Raw genomic sequence first — 20636 nt, 5'->3', positions numbered from 1 at the left:
GAGGACGCAGAACAGCCTTCAAAAAGGATTCGCAAACCCACTGGGGTGCGGATGGCTTCACCCCGCGGCAGCGCAGGGGCAGGGAGAATTCAGCCCTTTGTAAAAAGGTTGTCAGGGTCTGATCCCTCTCGTCCTGCGGTAAAACACCAGCGTGTTGGGCAATATAAAAACATCTAAAATATGTATTGCTCAGTTTTAATCTTGCAAGTCCATCCTCAGGAGCGGTAGTTGAGCCGCTCTCACGGTAAGTACGTATTTCCCAAATGTTAAGAAGTAAATACAGGCGCAGCTCTACCCGCTCTCTTCTCCGAAAATGATTAGAAAAAATACACTATCAAGTCATAAGCAATAACGTCCTCATTTTTGTGACGCGTGACCTCCCCTCTGCTAGGCGCGCTCACCCCCGCCGGCAAACCCCGCTAATCCCCTCCAAACCCCTCCCGGCGCCCAGCAAGCCCCCTCCCGGCGCGGCGGGACGCAGGCGCCCCCGCCCCCGGTGCCGGTGCCGGGGCCGCGCCGTTCCGGCCGCCCCCGGCAGGGAGCAGCAGGGGATCGCGGCGCCGGCCCCACGCACACGGACACGCACCCGCGCACGGACACGCGCGCCCCCGGCCCGCCGGCACCTCCCCAAGGTCACGGCGCTCCGCAGCGCCCCGCGTAGCGGCCGGGAGCCCGCAGGTGCGCAATGCGGGCGGGGGGGAGCCGCGGGTGGGAGGAAGGACTGGGGGTGGGGTGGGGGGGGGGTGCTCCCGCCCTGGCTACGGCCGCCCCGCGCCGCCCGGCTCTCGGGGGCGCTGCGGGCCGGGCCCGCCGCAGCTCCGCGGGCGCGGCGGATCGCGGGTTATAAGGGACTGCTCTCTCCGCCCCCAGCGGAGTCTCCCTCCGCCCCCGGCCGCGCTCCCCACCCCTTCCTCCGGCCGCGGAGAAGGGCATGGAGTTGGCGGGAGCCTATAAAAGCCCCTGAGAGCGCGGCGGAGGCACGGCGCTGCGACAGCCTCCGCGCACCGAGCCGGGCCGCGCACCATGTCCCACCGCTGGGGGTACGGCAGCCAGGACGGTGAGTGCCCGGCGGGCTGCGGGGCGGGACACCGCACCGCACCTGCCGCCGGTCCCCGGCAGCAGCGCCGGGACGTGCCCGCTGCGCGTCGCGCTGAGCCCTTAACCTGAGCGGGAATGAGCCCGGTGGCGCTTTTGCTTTTTTTTTTTTTTTTTTTCTCCCCCTTTTAACCTTGAGATGCCACCTGCGCCTGAGCAGCCAGCCAGGCGCGCATCGCGATTTGCCTGGAGCATCTTCTGCTTTCCCGCTGCCGGTCCTTTACTTCGGTCACAGGGCAAGGAAGAGGGGAGGACGGGGCGCTGCCCCGGCAGGACGGGGTGGCCCCTAGCAGGACTCCCCGGCAAAACCCGCGCCGCAGCCTCCCCGGCTGAGGGGCTGCCGCGTCCCCGCCTTGCTCCCCAGGTGGGATTTCCCCGCTGTGTTGCCGGCACTGGCACCCCGCACAGGTGGTACTTTAGTAAAGGCTGATGCTAGCGTTAAAAACATCCTGGGTTTTAGAGTGAGGGTTATCGTTTATATCCCCCGAGCTTTTGATGTTTCCACCGAGTTGCTTTACGCTGTCTTGCAGGACCCGCTCACTGGCACGAACACTTCCCCATCGCCAATGGGGAGCGCCAGTCCCCTATTGCCATCAGCAGCAAGGCCGCCAAGTACGACTCCTCTCTGAAGCCTCTCAGCTTCAGCTATGATGCCGGCACGGCTCGAAACATAGTCAACAACGGGCACTCCTTCAACGTGGAGTTTGATGATTCCTCCGACAAATCAGGTGAGACTTCATCTTCGTGTGCGGGAGTGGAGATGGGAGAAACTGCTGCTAAAATGTCTGCTGAGGCCAGCCATAGGGGTTTTTAAAAGGCAAAAAATCACCAAAGTGTTTTGGCTTCAGTAAGGTCAGGATTCAGCTCCTTTAGGCTGGAAGGAAACTGAGCTGACGTTAGAAGTGAGCTAAACCTATCTGGGCTGTCTTGAGCTGCCCGGCTGTAAACTCCAGAAAAGTGAGTTGCTTTATTTTTGTTTAAATTGAAAGGATTTGCGTAAGGGCTCAGCTGTGAAGAGTAAAAAAAAAAAAAATATATTTGACAAGAACAATTTTAGGCATGGTTCATCATAAACTATTGACCAAATGGTTAAAAGAGGCGGTAAAGTACATGGTAGGAGGAAATTTGCTACAGAATAACAAAGAATTACAGTTAACAACTTGAAGTGGAAATAGTTTGGGAATAGTTTCTTTGGTTATCAAAATATTATTTCATATTTCTGAAGCCAGTATGCTCCCAGGTTAGTACAGAAACAGAGGAATTATTAGGAAATACCTCTTCATTCTTTTATAATTTAAACAAGTATTATCCCTGACGTTTTCCTGACACTGGGCTTTCTAGATAACGTACCTGACATATTCCTATAAAGTCTGCAAGCAGGTAGTTGTTCTACAGCGTCTTACTGTTCATTGTACTGTATGGTGAAATTAAGCCCTAAATCCTGCAAACCTTTTAGTAATCCTTACTAAAAGGAATGGGTGTGCTGATGGACAGATGAAATCCAAGCCACAGTTACAACAGGTTATCTTTAGTTGTAGTTCTTTAATTGTAGTTTTGCAGCTGGCTGAATTTGCTGAAATCATCACTCTGCTACAATGAATGTGCCTCTATTTTTTAATTTAGACAGCAAAAACAATCCCATTGTAAGTCACTGCCTGATTTAGCTTGCTTGAGCAAGCACCCTGTTTTTCCTAAGCGTTTTGTTGGCAATGTCCTTTAGGGAATGGTGCTGGAAACAAATGATCCATGCCTACTAAAATTGTAATGTTTTTGCAGGGAATGTAATATAACAGTATAACATAACAGACATTCAGCATTGCACTAAGAATTTGACTTTGTATTTTTATTACAATCTTTATAACTGAGCAATATTAAGTGGTCAGCTGTAAGCATTCACAGTTGTAAAAATACACACAGATCCATGTATAATTTGCACAGAGCATCCAGATCAATATTGGTATGGGGTTTTTTTAAAGGAAAAAAGTATTCTGGGTTCTTAGTGTTTATTTTTCTGAAGCACTGAGGAGCCAAAGAGCTGAACACATGTTCATTTTCACAGTGTCATGGGGAATAAGGTAAATGATTCAGAGAACAAAACAGGATTATGTTTTCACCAGCTACCTGCGAGTCAGCTCTTGCTGTCATCCTGCTCTCACTGAGCCCAAGGGAAGCAGGTTCAGGTCTTCACCATGTAACAACACTATTATGTGTTCACTTTGTGTGTGCGTAACTTTGAAAAGACTGAACATTAGGTTTTATTTGATAACTTGGGATGAGAAAATGGCAGGAACAGATAATAATCTAAAGACATGTCTGTGGGAAGAATGATTTTTATGAGGAAAGTCAGTGCAGAACCAGAACATCTGTGACAGGGATCCTCTGACAGATATGCAGTGACACAGCTTTTAGAGTGGGAGGATAGGAGATGCAAGTAGAAACATTCTCAGTAGCTCTATTAGTGAATCAGACACTGATTATTCTTTAGAAAAAAACATTAAACAGATCTCTGTGAAGCCAGGTAAGGGTGGTTCCTTTAGCATCACACTTCCTATCGAAAATTACAGTGCATAGAATCTACCTGGCAGCATGCTTAATGGCTTCATTTGTATGCAGTTAACTAGGTAACCTACTTTCCTTACACAAAATAGAGCTGTCTTTGACTTGACTGTGCTTGATTCACTCCTATTTTTGAATTTGAGACTAACTATAATGCATGTACCAAATTCTTGGTTAGACATCATGCAACAGTCACACAAGTGATAACTAGGGGAGATCATGATGTGCTGGTAGGTTTTACAGAAGACAAAGGAATAAAATCCTGTAAATACTTTATACAGGCTGTATTTGCTCCTGTGAGCTGTCCCATATGTAGTAATGAATAACTTGTTGTAGTAGGCACAAAATGAGGTAGTAAGATCATTGTTTGTGAATAATCTTCAAGACATGAATAACTGCACACCAAGAAGTAAATCCATTCATTAAGAATCTTCAGGCTTGTAAGTAATGACCCTGAAGTAAATGGAAGAGCAGTTGTAGGCATTAATGTCTGTTTGACTCCTCTTCAGAGTATGCAAAATGAGTTCTTCCAATAAAAAAATAGAGGTAGTAATAGTTATTTTAGCTTTCTTACCTATTTTTACTATACTAATACATTATTGGATAAAACTTTGAAAGTAATTGTTACTTACTACTTTGATTCAGAAAATAAGTAATGTGAATACTGTTGATCACAAGTACCAACAAGTAGATGTCACAATATTTAAAATTCTGGCATAAAATATTTTCCCCCAAATAAAAGGCTGTTCCCCCAGAATGTGTATTTCTTACAGTATGTGTGTGCATACAAGAACATGGAATAAAAAGCTTCTGCCCATATAGGTGAAAAACTAAAAATCTAAAAAAAAAAAATTTCTTAAAATGATATCCCATCTTAAGGCTGTAAAATAAGTGTTAACTTTTTAAACAAGAATAATCTAGGTGCAATTTATATGACTAATATATCTTCACAGAAGAAATAGGGTTTTTTTCTCTGCCCTTAGCAGATCTCTTTACTGATAGGTGGGGGTTTACAGACATAACACTTGATTCAGGTTGTAAATATGGCTATGATCATAATATGTTTTCTCTTAGTGATGTTTTAATAGGTAAATGATGTTAAAACCTTTGATAGCTTTAGAACCTGACTTTATTTTACTTTCTTACTAATTTTCTTAGATATGCTTTGATGTTACTAACGTGCTTAGAAAAACCCTCTTTCTAAGCAGTTACTCCCAATCTCCGGTTTAATTTTTTTGTAGTGCAGCCTTTGAATTTCTTGGGTTATTTGACAGCTGTTATATTCCAGAACACGCTTCTAAAGGCTCAGTTAATTCCCAGAGTGAATCTCCTTCAGATTTCACAGTTGTTAGTTGGTGGAAATGGTGTATGGAAATGAAATTTCACAAGCCATCATTGCCTTGTTTATGGACACTTTTTTGTTTGCTGAAACTATGACTTTCTCTTAGATAAAAGGATATCTTTTCTCTTGTTTCCTTGCAGTCTTTCAGAATGTTTTCTTGGAATTGTATGTAGAAAGTGAACAGTGACTTCTTTCAGTTGTTACTCAGTCTCTCTTCTTCTTCAGTTCTTGCAGTTGCTTTTTCAGTTCTCATGTCTCTTGTCTTAATAATAGTGAGAGCCAAAATGTTTGTAGGCATTCATCTTTAAAGTTTCTATAACTTTAAATAAAAACAAAAATTCATTATGGTAAAAGTGTCACTAGAAATAAAACTCCAAATTCAGGTTCATCCACTCTTGTATCCTGGGACCTGACCTTCCACATACGAGTAAAGCAAGCGGTGCTGATAACATAGAGTTCGTTATTATAATTTAAGTTAGGAACTTTATTGCAAAGGAGTGTCTCATTCAGGGTAGTTACTTTATCATATTAAACACTTGATATTATAGTCTGCTGTAAGGATATGTGTATTGTTTTACTCTTAAAAGACAGAAGTAAACTGACTTCTCAGAGCTGTAAAACCACGGGAAGTGACTTTGCTCAAGAAAGCCTCAAGAGCCTGCAAGAAGATTTTGTAACATACTTGTAACGTGTTCTCTGAGTTTCCTGGAAAACTTTCAGAAGTCACCTAAAACCTGAAATTCAAATGGTAAATGCTCACAGCAGTAGACACTGTATTCTGTTTTTTCTGATCATGTGGTTCATGAGCTTATAAAATGAAGATGTCAATCAGCAATTAATTTATTCCATAACAAGAATGTTAAAGTACTGTATTTTAGCTGTAGAACCTGACAGGAGTGAATTCCAGCTATGGTGTAGGGCTCTAGAGACGTTGTTAAATGTACTGGTAATTTCTGCATGTGGACAGGTCTCTTAATTGTTTCCTTGTCCTTCCTTGCTGCTTAGCTAGAGGTAATATTGAAATCCAAGACAGAGTCCCAAGTAAATCCAACACTTTTGTAAATATTAAATCTAAAATTATGAGATCATCAAGGGAAATGAAAATACTGTATTGACCTTGATACTAGCACCCCTTGTGAGACTTTTGATAGATGTAATCAAATCTATTACCCAATTCTTCCTATAATTGTAAATATTAATGAGGGTGCTTCAGCTGTCATGAATTATGACTCACTGTAAACGAACCAGTCTGGTCTATTATATGAGTTATTCAAGAGCCAGTGCTAGCACTGCTTGGTTGGCAGTGAGTTACTCTGAAAGTTGTGCCACTGTTCTTTTCCTACATTTCCACCTCAGCTGGTAAATGGAGGAAGAAACACACAGATCTGCTATCTTTACGACACAGCTCTTAATTGAAGTCACTGCTGCTGGTCTATTTTTAGGCTTCCCAGCTCCAGTGATGTAATATTAGGTATGCCAGAATAATATTGCATGTTATCAGTATACAGTTAGGGATTGAAGGTCCACAATGCAGTATAGCCTAAGCGATGTGTTGACCCTTTAGAGTCAGAAATGTGAACTGATTGCTTATAGTGTTAGGGTACTGTATTCAGACACCTGTTTGTGTCACAAGTAATTTGTGCACTGCTTGACTAGTAAAGTCAGAGGTCCCAGAGGGTGTGTGATCATTAAGTCATTTCTCTTGTGAACTGAGCTCACCAGAAGCTGTAAAGCCTATGTAAGCAAGTGATTTGAGAATAGCTATAGTGCTTCCAGGAACTGGAAAGGAAGATGAGGGGGCTTGAGATCAGTCTTACATGTTTCAGGCCTTCATTTCTTTACAGAGCCCAAAAGTGCTATCCTTCACTTACATCAGCTTTTTATTTTAACATGCAACTTTTCAGCAGAAGTTTGACATGGATTGTGCATTTAACAGTTGTGGCAACTTCCTTCACTTCTTCCAAATACCTCCTCTAGAGGTGCTTTTAATGCAAAACTAGGAGAAACTAGTCAGCTGCTATCAGCTAGGACCACTTTGAAAAGTTTATTTTTAAGATGTAATGAATCTGTGCCAAATGTCACCATGACTACTCTTCCCAGCTGATATATTTGTTCATTTGCTTATAGGCACAAAAGACTGCTGGGTATTTGGAGGCAGTGCTCACACCTTAAGTTTGCTAATAGAATCACAGAATGGTTTGGGTTAGAAGGTACCTTAAAGACCATTTATTTCCAACCCCTCTGCCATGGTCAGGGACACCTTCCACTAGATCAGGTTGTTCAAAGCCCTGTTCAAACTGGCCTTGAACACTGCCAGGCATCCACAACCTCCCTGGGCAACCTGTTCCAGTGCCTCACACTCACAATAAAGAATTTATTCCTTATCTAATCTAAATCTGCCCATATTCAGTTTAAAACCATTCTCCCTCATCCTACCACTGCACTCCCTTTATAAAGAGTCCCTCCCCATCTTTCCTGTAGGCCCCTTTAAGAACTGGAAGGCTGCCAGAAGGTCTTCCTGAAGCCTTCTCTTCTCCAAGCTGAACAACCCCAACTCTCTCAGCCTGTCCTCATAAGGGGTTCCAGCCCCCTGATTATCTTTGTGGCCTCCTCTGGACTCACTCTGACAGGTCCATGTCCTTATGTTGGAAGCCCCAGAGCTGAATGCAGTATCTCAGGTTGAATCTCACCAGAGCAGAGTAGAGGAGGAGAATTACCTCCCTCACCCTGCTGGCCACACTTCTCTTGATGCAGCCAAGGATAAGGTTGGCTCTGGGCTTCAAAATAAAAATCCTTCATTAGATCTCAATGTAATATGAGCACCATGCCCAATGCACAATTTTTGGTACAGTAAGCAGTCACTAGGATTAGTGTTGTAGTTACTACCATCAGAAATTAAACCAGTAGTTGATTTTAAGAGAACTTTAATGCTTCCAACTCTGCTCTTATGAGGCCATTGTCAGCTCATATGGTGAAACATGAGGATTGAAGGCTGATCAGGGACTCAGTACAACACCTTATAATTCTTAGGGAACCTCCATTTAAGAGACTACATGAGAAATAAACTCCACTGGTCCCAGGGAGTGTGAGGAAGATTAAGAACTTAAATGACTTTATATCCTTAAGCAGGTCAGAGTTGTTCTGGCTGCTACCCAGTCTGGATGAAATAGTTCAACTGAGGTGAATCAGAATCACTGACCCGCTGCGATACATGCCTCTGCAGACCTTCTGCATTTTGGCACGTTTTATTCTGGTCTATCTTTGTGGAACATCCTTGTTGCTTTATCAGGCTAACCCTCTAGCAATGTCAGAGCAGGGTGTTTTTCTTAAGAGATACCAAATACGTAGTTGTCCTCTTGGTGAAACCCGTTACACATGTTTTCTGCAAGTACGATCCCTACAGTCGGATGCTTGCATGCTGTCCTGCACTCTTGCTTGTCACGATACAGTGTGCTGGGAGGAATGTCTGAAAGAGATAACACGAAGAAGGAAACATCACGCAAAATGTGATGCTCTGTACTCCACATGTCACAGAAGTGACAGCTTACCCTAACTGAACTCTTCAGTCTGTCAGATGGGGAAGCCCATCCTTGCATAAGAACATGAGGTTAATCCATGAGCATCCTCATAAGAGCCTTTTTTGTGCTATCAGTAGTGTATGGTGGTCGAGATTTTTTTTTTTTTTCCCCTCAAGTAATGCTTCATCTACCTTATCTCCTCAAGTCCTGTTTTTTGTTATACAGATGTCTGTATACACAGAAGATTACAAAACATTAACATGAATACAATGCATATATTTACATACACACAACGTCACATACACATGTGCATCTACTGTAGGCTGGTACAAAATTACGGCTTTATGCCAAACAGTGTGTGTGCAAGAGGGCTGTGCTCAAAGGTAAGGTGCTTGAAATGTCCTGCTGATAGTTTTTGATGGAGTCTCAAATAGAACTGAATTTCCTAAATTTGAAGCTCTGGACATCCATTGTGCTGTAGTGGACCCATTATTTTAGCTACTGGAAGGAGCTTTGCTGTCTGATTTCCATTTGAAGAGCATTTTCTCAGAGTAGTGAACTTTAGAGTAGTATTTTTCTTACCATGCTAATTAGTATCACAGGAAGGAATTAATTCTAATTCATGAAACAATCTTCTAGTTCAGCCATTTTGATTATTTCTTTGATGGGTTTAATGCCTTGATGACATTTATTAGTCTCCTGCCCTGTATAGAGAGAACATCCCATAGGAGGTAACTTGATAAAAGTAATTCCACGGTATACCTACAGAAATTCACAGATGTGGATACTACAACTTCCTGAAAAAAGGTATGAAGTGGTCCACAGTGTTTTTTTTTACAAAGCTGTTCTGTTCTACATAGGAAGGGTAACTACCCAGTGACTTGCCTTTAAATAGAACAGTGAAGTTGTGTGGCCTTGGTAAACCGCTGTCCCAGATGAAGCAAAATGCCTTTTGACTTCTATGTGTTTCTAGATGTCCCAAGAAAGTGTAATGGGGACAAACTGAGTTCACCTTCTTTATCCAAGAAATCCCACACACATAAACGGAACAGTTCGTGTGGTTATTTGACTTTCCAAATTAGTGCTGCTAATACTTAGGCTCACCTAATTTACAAAATGTTATGAGAACATTTCATAACGGTGCAATACAATTACTGGATGTTACTGGTATAACTTCTTCAGTAAAGGGTAGAAGGTTGAAAACAGTTACGGCTTCTTAATCTGAGCAAAGTAGCTCCAAATTCAATCTCACTGTAACACTTCAAATAATTGTTAAATAGAAAAAAAATTGCACTTTCAAGCTGTCACCTCTTGGGCTGTTACACCTCTGTAGAGACCAGGTTATGATGTAGATTGTGTTGAGTAGGTTGAATCTGTAAGAAAAGTGTTTTCCAGGTTGGCTTGTGCTGTCTTCACCCTGCATCTGAAGTTGTGCTATATAACAAGAGGGAACACAGCTACATATGTATTTTCAGTATGGTTTTCACTAATGCTAATTTTGAAAGGAAGGGAGCTAACAATCAGATGCTCAAAGATGGATCAGAACTTCCCCATCCCTCAAAAAAAGTGAATGGAAAGGTCGGACTTCTATCGTCAATGTGGCCTGAATGGATGTCACAGGACAAGTTACCAGTGTGAATGTTGCTCCAATTCTCAATGAACTTTTACTTTGCAAAAGCTGGTAGCATTTATTAATGGTTTAAAAACCTTGTGCTGAAAAAAAAAAATGAAGCTATGAAATGAACATTTGTACTTTGCCTTTTAAGTTTAATTTTAAATTTTACTTCTTTGGAAGGGCTGAGAAGTATTTAAAAAAAAATCCTAAATGTAGGCTAGAGCAAGAAGGGCTGTTCTGTAATTAAGCCTGCTGAATTTGTATTCATTCACACTAATCTAATTATTACTTTCTTTGAATGCTCTGCTGTGAGTCAAAATAAGCTAGTGCTGGATTTGAGAACCACAGAATGAGAAAAGTAAGCAAAAACTGCAAAGAGATTTTTGTGCATCTTTTGAATTTTATGAGACTGTAACAAACTTTGTGTAGAGAAATAACACTGCACATGGATCTAAGAAGATTGCATGGTTCTGCTTTTCAGCATGCTTTCCATTGATTAATAATGGCAGATTAACCTGTGCTGCGCTAGTGCTTTCTGAGATTGTGGAATGGTGGAACCTCAGTCCATTTGTACCTGCAAGGAGCAGCAAGTCCATTAGCCAAACAAACTGAAACTGAAACATTGCAACTCCATGGCATCATTTTTAAATGAAACGTGATACTGTGTGGATTAAATGATTTTGCATCTGTAAAGGCGTAGCAACCAGCTACTTCATTTTCAAACGGAATTTATGCACATTCACATTCTGAAAAGAAGTATTCTGATTTGTAGTCTTGTGCTTGAAACAGTTACGCTTCTTGGCAACTAGCACATGCAGAAACATAAAAGTAGAATAAGATGTTCTTATTTAATTACTTTAAGTAGCCATTCTTCTTTGTGTCACATAGCTTGACAATAGGTAGGGCAAGTCTTGGTCCGTTGGCTACAGTACTGGAAATATATTCATGGTTTTCAAATAACATGTTGGGAGACTTCTAAATATACTTCCCAAAGGAACCCCAGGCAAATGCTAAATTTGTCCACTGAACTCAAATTTTGCATGTGTAAGGCACACCAGTGGAAACTAACGTGTTTTACTTGTATCTTATATTTAATTTTCATGTATTCCATTTTTTTAGTCAAATCCTTCTCACTTCATTGCCAAATATCCATGGCTGTTGTTGTCCATGCTTGCATATAATCAGAATTATTCAAACCTGAACAGGCAGTGACCTTTTCCTATCTGCATTTGATATATATTTTCACACATGCACGTATTGTGATAGTGTCCAGAGTAACTGTGGACTGAAAGGAAAGCATATTTACTCCACAGAACCATTTTGTTTGTGGCACATACACAGAGCACACTTACATGTAACATTTGATGTCCACACTCTTCTGTCACTTTAATGTGTGTGCATATATATATATATGCACCACATATATATGTATATATAGAGAAATTGATCTCTAAGATATATAGCACTTCAAATTACATTTTAAAGTATTTTTATTTTTAAATACTAACATCTTAAAGATTTGATTGTGGATTTGAGATGCTTAGCAAAAAAACCCAAAACCCACACCCACCCCCCCCCCCCCTCAAACCAGTGTGAAACCTTGCTCTAATAACTTGGATAAATAGCTCTAATGGGACTATTTGTTATTGTTCTGTGCTTTATTCTGCACTGGAGGAGACATAGTCTGTGCCTTGAGCATTTTGCAGTAATAGGGCTTGATCCTGCATATCGTAATGGTGATTGGTCACAGTTTAAGTACAAGGTTAAAACTAACAAGTGGAATAAGGGAGCTCAGGGGAACTCGCTCCTGTATAATTCAAAGTGTGGTTGGGCACTCCATTTACAGCAGTCTCAGGGCAGGAGTAATGTCAGATAGTGGAGAACATAAGTAAATGCCTCGCTTCTGATCCATATTTTAAAAAATTCGTCTCTGCAGACATTGCCATTTTCACCACCATTTTTTAAACTCACTCTTGAGGAGTAAAGGATGCGAGGGACGAGAGATTTGAATTCACATCTCTGCAGTGCCTTGCTCTGTCTAGTGCTTTACCTTGCTGCAACCCATAGCTAACAGGTTTAATTTGGAACAAAAACTATTTTGCTCAGTACGATCTACCACAGGATTTGCAGGATTAAGGCTTAAATGGATAAAGTGTCTAAAATGAAGGGACAGAGTATGTTAGTAAGTGAAAGATTATTTGGTCTTCAAGTGTACTTCCGTAGAATAACTCTATATGGGCCTCTCACAAAGGCTATTCTTTTTCTTGGCCTTTTTTTATTTATTTGGTGACAGAAAAGTTACATCCTTAGCTCTCCCCTCGTCACCTGTAATAGTAGCATGCCTGTTAAATTGCCAATGAGATGCTCACTGTAAAGTCACTTATGTTTTTATATGTTTATCATTGATTTTGGCATAATGCAGTAATGTACCATTGAAGATGGTCTGGAGTAGCATGGCAGCATGTAGAGCAATAAACTGTAATTCACTTGAAGACTTGAGATGGCCATTTCACTTTGAAGTGAGACTTTGTAACAAAGGTTATGGGAGATGCTAATAGAGGCTCTTTCTTTGCAGTTCTGCAAGGAGGAGCGCTGGATGGAGTCTACAGACTGGCGCAGTTTCACATTCACTGGGGATCCTGTGAGGGCCAAGGGTCTGAGCACACTGTAGATGATGTGAAGTATGATGCAGAGGTGGGACATGCTTTACTTTCTCCAGTCTTTTGTATATAATGAGTATTTTATGTATTTAATATTCCACCACAGTAGCAGCTTCTCTACAGATCTTCACAGGATGAGATTGTGGAGGTTACCATAGAAGATTATGGTACAATGACACCTACTTCTTGCAAGACCAGAGATTAGAATTGGAGGACACGTGTAATATTCTTTTTTTTTAAACTACATCATGTCAAAGGGACTACAGAAGCAGAAAAGCCCACATTAATTATCCCTGTTTGTTCCCTGCTTCTTGGTGACTCTTGAAAATTATGAAAAGCACCTCTGTACACACAAATCCCTTTTTCCTGGCTCAGTTCTTAAGATCAGAGACATTTATATAAACAACAGAATATTTTTGAGGCAGACCCTTTCATCTTTTGGTAGCAAAGAAGCAAAGGGGAGCTGTAAAGAGCAGCTTGCAAAGTGAGACCTTGCAGGCACTCTTTGTAATGTCCTTAAGATTCCAGATGTCCCTTGGACCACTTACGGCTTTGTATGATAATCTCTCTACAGAAGTGGGGTGACTTGAGTGCCTTACATCCCACCTTTCCTTGTCCCCTGTTTAGAAATCTACCTCTGGATGCTGTGACAGACTTTTTTTTTAACCCTTTCATAAATACACATTGACTGAACATACATGTGATTTGCATTGCTGGATAAAAAAAAATGGTCTTATAAATTAATTGATTCTGCTGCTTTTTCATGAGATAGAAGTAGCTTTTTTCTTATCTGAGAAACTTGCCATTGTCTTACCTCTGTTCACAGTACCATAATTACTTGCTCAACTTGACTTGCAGATGCAGGGAAACAGCCAGATGAACTGAATTAGAAATAACTTGGAAATGAAAAAGAGAGCAGCATCCTGGCTAATGTGACTTGGAGATTAATTTCATATTCTTTTCAGAGGCTTTCCAGAAACACAGGACTGTTTTTTAAAAGCTCTCTGGATTGCAGGTCCAGTCTTAGTTAATGTGTCTTCTCTGCTTCTTCTGACACTGACAATCATGTATTTCAGTGTTGATAAGAACTCCAGGATATACAGCATTTAAACATTACCTCAAAATCCTGCAGGCTGCATGCAGGAAAAACTCATGTTGAAGATAACAGGAGCTTCACCAGACTAAAAGCAGAACAATACAGCCACAGTTTGCATTTAAAACTCATCTGGGAATAAGAGTGAGAAGCAAAATAAAATGCATGACAGAAATATCTTTGCATAAATGAAACTTGAAAGTAGATGAATGATTCAACAAATTCTTAACTGTACACAAAAGTTTTTAAATCTCAGCAGTAAAACACCATCTGCTCTTAATGTTTAATAAATTACTTTCCTGCATCCTCATTTTTAAAGTATTGTGATTAGAATATTGTCTTCATAGTGCTTCTTATTTTCTTGCTCCTAGCTCCATATTGTTCACTGGAATGTAAAATATGGTAAATTTGCTGAAGCTGTGAAGCATCCTGATGGTTTGGCTGTGGTAGGCATCTTTATGAAGGTTAGTTAAACTTTTTCTTTTGTATTATTTGGATGAGTCCAGTATGTTCATTGTGTTGCGTGGGGATTTAAGAGTCTAAAATACAGAATAAGGCAGCATTATGCTGTACTGCCTAAACCCATAGCATACTAGGTGGTACTCCAGTTTCTTGTCTTGCTCTAAATATAAAGATTGTACACCAGCCATGGAGTATGACTGCCATCATCACTGTGGCAGCCCTATAGCAGCATACTTTGCCTTCATCATGACAGTGACACTGCCATAACTCTTATCAGTGAAAGGTGATGTGCATAATTGACAGTTCTGTGTGTATGAATCTGCAACAGGACTAGCTTAAATAACACGTATTTTCCTTTTCCTGTCATTTTTAAATGTCCAGAGCATCTTGTCTTAACAGCTAGTTGGAGAAGGTGATTGTGTCCCAGCAGTGTGCACTTTGTCCTGGCTTCACTGTATTTTGTTAGGAGAGTGACTTCTATGAAAAAAGAACAGCTCAAGTCCAAAAATAAATCCACACGCTGTAAATGAAACTACCTTTATTCTGCCCAGTGTCCTTGGCTGACCTATTTGTGCTGACTGTCAAGTGGCATGATTTTACAGACAGTTGCAGTCACTTTTGCTATAATACTACTGTTATGTAATGTAATGGTGCTGGGAAAACATGCTATAAAATATTTCCTTGAGAACTGTAATGGAAAACTAAAGGTATCATGAGAATGCATGTTTATTTTCTTTTCATATGGTTTGTGTTACAGGTAGGAAATGCCAGGCCTGAAATACAGAAAGTTGTGGATGCTCTGAACTCCATTCAAACCAAGGTAATATTTGCTGCCTGTGGTGAAGGACACAATCACAACTGTGCTGTGTTGCTTACTTCAGAAAGTGGATTTTTTAATTCTTCCCAGTCTGCTGCATGTACGACAGTAAAACAAACCTTCCTGCCATTGGCAGTGATCTTCCTGTAATCCTCAATGCAAAATGGTTTTGAATGAAGTTGTGATAGAGGGCAGACAATACTAGAAATGGCGATTATTTTGTATCTCTTGACTACATTTCTTTTAACTGCATTTAAACCTGTAGGGTAGGATTCATTTTCCTTGTCTAAACTACTCTTCTAGGTGCCCTTTCTAGTCAGTGATGACAGATGCAAAAGGCACTTCCCATCATCTCTGCTGTGGGATAAATTTTCTCCTCCAAAAGGTCATGTTTCTCTTGGCTATTTCTAGAGAGAGTCCAGATAAGAAGTTTGATCAGGACATACAACTCTTAGGAAAAAAAAAAGCGCCTTTCTGTATTTTAAATATTGTCTGAAGAATGTGTGTGATCTTAATGAGCTGAGTAATGAGAAACTAAAAGTACTTACTGAGTAATTAGGTACCTTCACAGTGGGTAAAGGCGTGTCCCAGCGAGATGTGGAAAGGAGAGGTTAAGAATGAGACTGCACTGTCATCTTTGTCATCAGGCTCCCTTTGAGGTAAATGGATGTTGCCGTTTACTGCAATGGACTCTTCAACAGGTCTCCCAGGTTCCGTGTTTCTGTTGCAGTCAGTGTATGTGGCATGTGAAATCTTATTGTTCCCTCAAGCAAGGTCAAATCATATCTCTAGGAGCAAGGAACATAAATTCAACATTTCAAATGAAAGTCTTATGTTACAAGAAATACATTGCTGAAAGTCTTTAATCCCAGATGTACTGTAGGAAGCACTTAGTGTTTCATGCCAAGCTCCATGTCTGCCTTTCTCCAAACACGGAGCTTCCTGTAGAAGACTTAAGTACTGCTGGCCCGGCATGTATATGTGGTCTCTTCCCTGATGCTAGCCCACCTACTTTCTCTACTGTAGGGAAAGCAAGCTTCCTTCACAAACTTTGACCCCACTGGACTTCTTCCTGCATGCAGAGACTATTGGACATACCCAGGCTCACTGACCACTCCCCCTCTGCTTGAATGTGTAATCTGGCATGTCCTGAAGGAGCCCATCACTGTCAGCCCTGAGCAGGTAGGTCTCAAACGAATGGTGCTAGTAGACGTGTACTGGAGTCATAATGATTGCTTCAGTTCAGCCCTCCAGGCAATCTTTGAAGTGGTGGTTTGTGTTACTGCAGAGCTATGCAGGGCAACAGCTAGTATCACATGTCAAAAATATGGATCTGAAGTGGTTATCCTCTTCTGTCAGGACTCTGCTTCTATGTGTGGAAGTAGAGTTTGCTGTAAAATGTAAGGCTGTCCCCCACTTGGACACAGTCCAGGGAAAATTTGGGGGTTTTTAAAAATTTAATCAGGCTTTCCAGATACATGGTTAGAGCTGCCATGTGGTAAAAATCTGTAGCATGCATGAAAAGACCTTTTGCACATGCACAGTTAGTCTGGCATGTGTTGTGAGCATCAGCAGGTTTGCTGTACATGCACACATCACCTAGTTGCGTATACTTGCTCTGAAAATACTGGGATTACCAAGCGTATGAAGAGCATGTATTCTGCATCCACAGTTTTACACTGTAGACCTGTGGTTGGTTTGTTGATCTTCCAGCATTTCCAGGACACAGGGCTCATTTTACAAGTTCTATTCAGCACAGAACAGACTGGCAAATCCCACGCAGAATTGTGACAATCCTAACAAAACTGTATTGTTCGGAAGAGAGAAAACTTGCAGATTCCAGAAGTCTGTTGCCTGAAAAACCCCTTTACTCTGAGGAGGATAGAGTCTTCCTAGTATGAAGGAGCTTGTGCAGATTAAATCACTCCTGGCTCTAGCTTTTTGCACCATCCACTAATGAAATGACACAGAGGCAAGATTCATTCCATCCTTGGGTTTGCATCTATGTGCTTGGTAGATATAAATAGAATCTAGACCCTATAAATATAAACTAGCCCTGAAGGGCCTTAGTTTACCCTTCAAACTCTCAACTCCCTTTTGTCAATGTCAGGCATACTAACATTATATATGCATAATTCTAGGGGGTTTATTCAGCTGATGTAAAAAAAAAAAAAGTGCAACTGAGCTGTTACGGGACTTAACGTAATGAAAGATAGAATAAATGACAAGGAAGAACTATTGGAAATAATAATTATAGAAATGCTTACCATTAATAAACTGCCAGGGAGCATTAAAGTTGACGCTGTTTACTTATTTTAAACTGCTGGTATTGCTATTGATAATCCAAGGTTTGCAAATACGGCCGCCTTATAGGGCAGGAGCATATTCACCAAAATAGATTTGTTTTTCCTACTACACCTACTTTAACCACCTGCAAGTGGTAAAAGGCACCACTTGTTTCTCCCACACACCCCCCTCCATATTACCATCTACATTTCAGAGATGGATTTGAGATCAAAACAGTGTGTGTGGCAGCTTGCCTTTTCATTCCAAAGCGGATCAAAACAAGAAACCATAAAGCAGAGTATTGACACTGGGTTTAAGTTGAGTTGGTTTTCCAAAGATAGATAAAAGCTGGCTATTACAGCAGGGTGTAGCAAACCCATTATCATTTGCTGTAGTGACACAGCATTGCCTGGCAGAGGTTGAGCTCTGAACTTTGTTCCTGTTGGTCCTGAAGGTAAAGTCTTCACCTGGCTGGTCACTGCTGGGGGCCTTCCTCCTTGAATGAGGGAAAGCCTGACTCTTACAAAATACTGTATCCCACCTACATATTTTTGTCAGCAGTCCAGCTGTCTTTGCAAGATCACATTTGGGGTGGGTTATTATTTTGGCACAGTCTTTTTCTTAGTTTTGAGATGCCCGCTTAGGTGCTTTTATTACATCAGACTGTGTACACACTGATTTTACTTTAGAAACAAGCACTAAGACCTTACAGTATGCTCCTACTGATGTGGAGCATACTGTAGGATCTGTGGATTTTTCTCTCTCGCAGTATTTGAAAATCAAGAAATCTTGAATGAATTTTGCTGCTTTAATTTGACCCAAGGGTAAGGTAAATTAATTTTTTAGTATCAGCTGGACACACAAAAACCCAACTTTCAGAAGAGCCAAACCAATACACTTGCAAAGGATTCTGCAAGGGGTTTAATTCAGATCTGGATCAAGGACAAACAGCTCTTTGTGCACAGTGTTCAGAAAATGTGTGCCTAGGTCTTTGTTTTTTGTACTTAGTTCTTAGTGGGATACTTTGTGGACAGGAGAGCCTGTGTCAGGACCATTTCTTTAGACCATTAGTGCTGGGGAAATTTTGAGTTGGACCTCTGGCTCAGGCCCAAGGTGTATAATTCAAATAATCCCACAGAAGCAAGGTATGCATTTGAGGACGTTTGTGCTTTTTTTCCACAGATGTGCAAACTCCGTGGCCTTTGCTTCAGTGCCGAGAATGAGCCTGTGTGTCATATGGTGGACAACTGGCGCCCATGTCAGCCTCTGAAGAGCAGAGAAGTCAGAGCTTCCTTCCAGTAACCTCAGTGCTGAGTGTGTTAGAACTTGCTGTGTTTGTGAGGAGCCCCTTTTGCTAAGCACAAATCAGACCTTTGCCATGTGTGGCCTGGCAACATCTTGTTTCCCAGATCCATTCTTTCTTTTGCTCTGCGTCTAAAATGCCAGCTAATGAAATGTGAAAGGCTCTTGGCCAAATAGGAAAGAGTTCTTAAGGTGTGGGGTTGGGGGAGGCATGGGAGGGGTGTGGCTGTGTGTGTTTTGGTGACTATTTCTGCGACTGACACTATGGTATAATAGTATGTTTGGCTACTTGGGAGAGGATATGGTGAGAGCAAAATAAGCCATTTTAAGAAACCTCATCCACTGGTGTGATAGGACACATAACTAACAATAACTTGAAGCTTTGTGAAAAGCACAGGAATAAAGAATCTAGGTATGATTTAGGAAAAAAAGTATTTTGGGAAAGTAAAGCAAAATGAATATTAAAAATTAGACTTCTTAGATTTTAAGAAACTGACATGTAAATATTTTTGAGACTGTTTTACATTTTTACCCATGCTATCGACAACCTTGATTATGTCTTAATGGTAGTGTTGGATTTTTTTAATTAAAAATGTTCTAAGTATTATCTTTAAAAGTTGTTGTTACCATAGAAATAATACAAAATATCTTTTCATTGAAATAATATATGCTCTAATTTAAAGAGGAAAACAATATTGTATTTTAGATAACTTCTCTAATAAATCTATACTTATATTTTGCTTCCATGGTGTTACTTTAATTCAGGAAAGGAATCACTAATCTGTTTGCAATTTTCATATTAAACATAATTACTAAACATATAGTATATTGGGAATTGGTTTCAATGACAGTGAATGTGAATGCCAACCTGTATGGATACATTAGGAAATTTTCTCTAAGTAGCTCTCTGATAGACAGCAGAAGGAAGTGTTAGTTTTGAGCAATAGAAAACTGTCAAATCTCCCCCTAGGAAAAGCTTCCCCATTTAAAACACTGCCTCCCTACTTAAAAAAACAAAACAAAACAACCCAAACAAAAAAACCCAAAACCAGAACAGTAAATCAAAATGTTCTTTTGCCATGAGTCATTTGTTCTAAGTTCAGCTTTTCTTAATGGGGCTACAAAGGTACTTGTCTCTTCTTAAAACCATGCTGACTAGTTCAGGTTCTTCATGTTGAGTGATTTGAATACTTCACTGACTGTCACTTTCAGGCCTGAGTGCTGCATGTGTGTCCCCTACACAGTACAAGGGAAGTTAGAATTATAGATCCAATACATTGTGGCTTAAAGCTGCTGAAGCAAGCCAAGAGGAAACAACTTACAGAATCACAGGATGGCTGAGGTTGAAAGGGGTCTCGAGGTCATCTGGTCCAACCCTTCTGCTCAGTCAGAGTCACCTCGAACAGGTTGTCCAGGATCGTGCCCAGATAGCATTTGAGTATCTCCAAGGATGGAGACTTAGGGGCTTATGACCCACTTATTTCAGCAGGTAGCATCATTTTGCTGAAGCAAAGTGCTTCTTGGCAGTCACAAATGTCAGAGTTCTTCCTGGTATTGTGTATGTATGCCAGAATTTGCTCTCAAAAGTGGAAATTTTCAAATTTTAAACCTGTTATCTTGACAACTGATACATCAACGACTGAGTAATAAGAGTTCCTGAAAAGTGGTAATCTCATTGGTACCTGTACAGTTTAAATAGTATCCAGGCTAGTATGTGACAAAATAAATTTCTGCCTAATGGCTAGGATAAAAATCTGGAAAAGCCTGTGAAGTTCTAACCACTGCTGCCATAAAAAGTTTCATATGCTGTATTCCATTGCACTTCAAGGTTGCTCCATAAATAATAAGTAACAGCTAAGACAACCAACATCAGCCATATATTTATCATCT

At 40.9% G+C, this 20636-nt stretch overlaps 1 protein-coding gene across 1 annotated transcript; it reads left to right on the top strand.

Moving 5' to 3' along the window:
* Positions 1–841: 841 nt before the first annotated feature.
* Positions 842–19481, top strand: LOC141957378 (carbonic anhydrase 2). Its single transcript, XM_074898768.1, has 7 exons — positions 842–1057; positions 1626–1823; positions 12702–12820; positions 14251–14343; positions 15099–15161; positions 16185–16340; positions 18627–19481. Exons 1-7 carry the CDS (start codon positions 1024–1026, stop codon positions 18744–18746), a joined length of 783 nt encoding a protein of 260 aa, XP_074754869.1. The 5' UTR covers positions 842–1023; the 3' UTR covers positions 18747–19481.
* Positions 19482–20636: the final 1155 nt, after the last annotated feature.

This window comes from Athene noctua, chromosome 2 (assembly GCF_965140245.1).
Source record: "Athene noctua chromosome 2, bAthNoc1.hap1.1, whole genome shotgun sequence".
NCBI classification, from domain to species: Eukaryota; Metazoa; Chordata; class Aves; order Strigiformes; family Strigidae; genus Athene; species Athene noctua.
Note: the sequence above shows the minus strand (reverse complement) of the source record. Positions and strands in the feature narration are given on the sequence as shown.

Coding starts and splice junctions, on each gene's coding strand:
- LOC141957378 (XM_074898768.1), top strand. CDS start 1,024: ATGTCCCACCGCTGGGGGTACGGCAGCCAGGACG. Junction 1,058..1,625: donor GGGGTACGGCAGCCAGGACG/GTGAGTGCCCGG, acceptor GCTGTCTTGCAG/GACCCGCTCACTGGCACGAA. Junction 16,341..18,626: donor TCACTGTCAGCCCTGAGCAG/GTAGGTCTCAAA, acceptor TTTTTTCCACAG/ATGTGCAAACTCCGTGGCCT.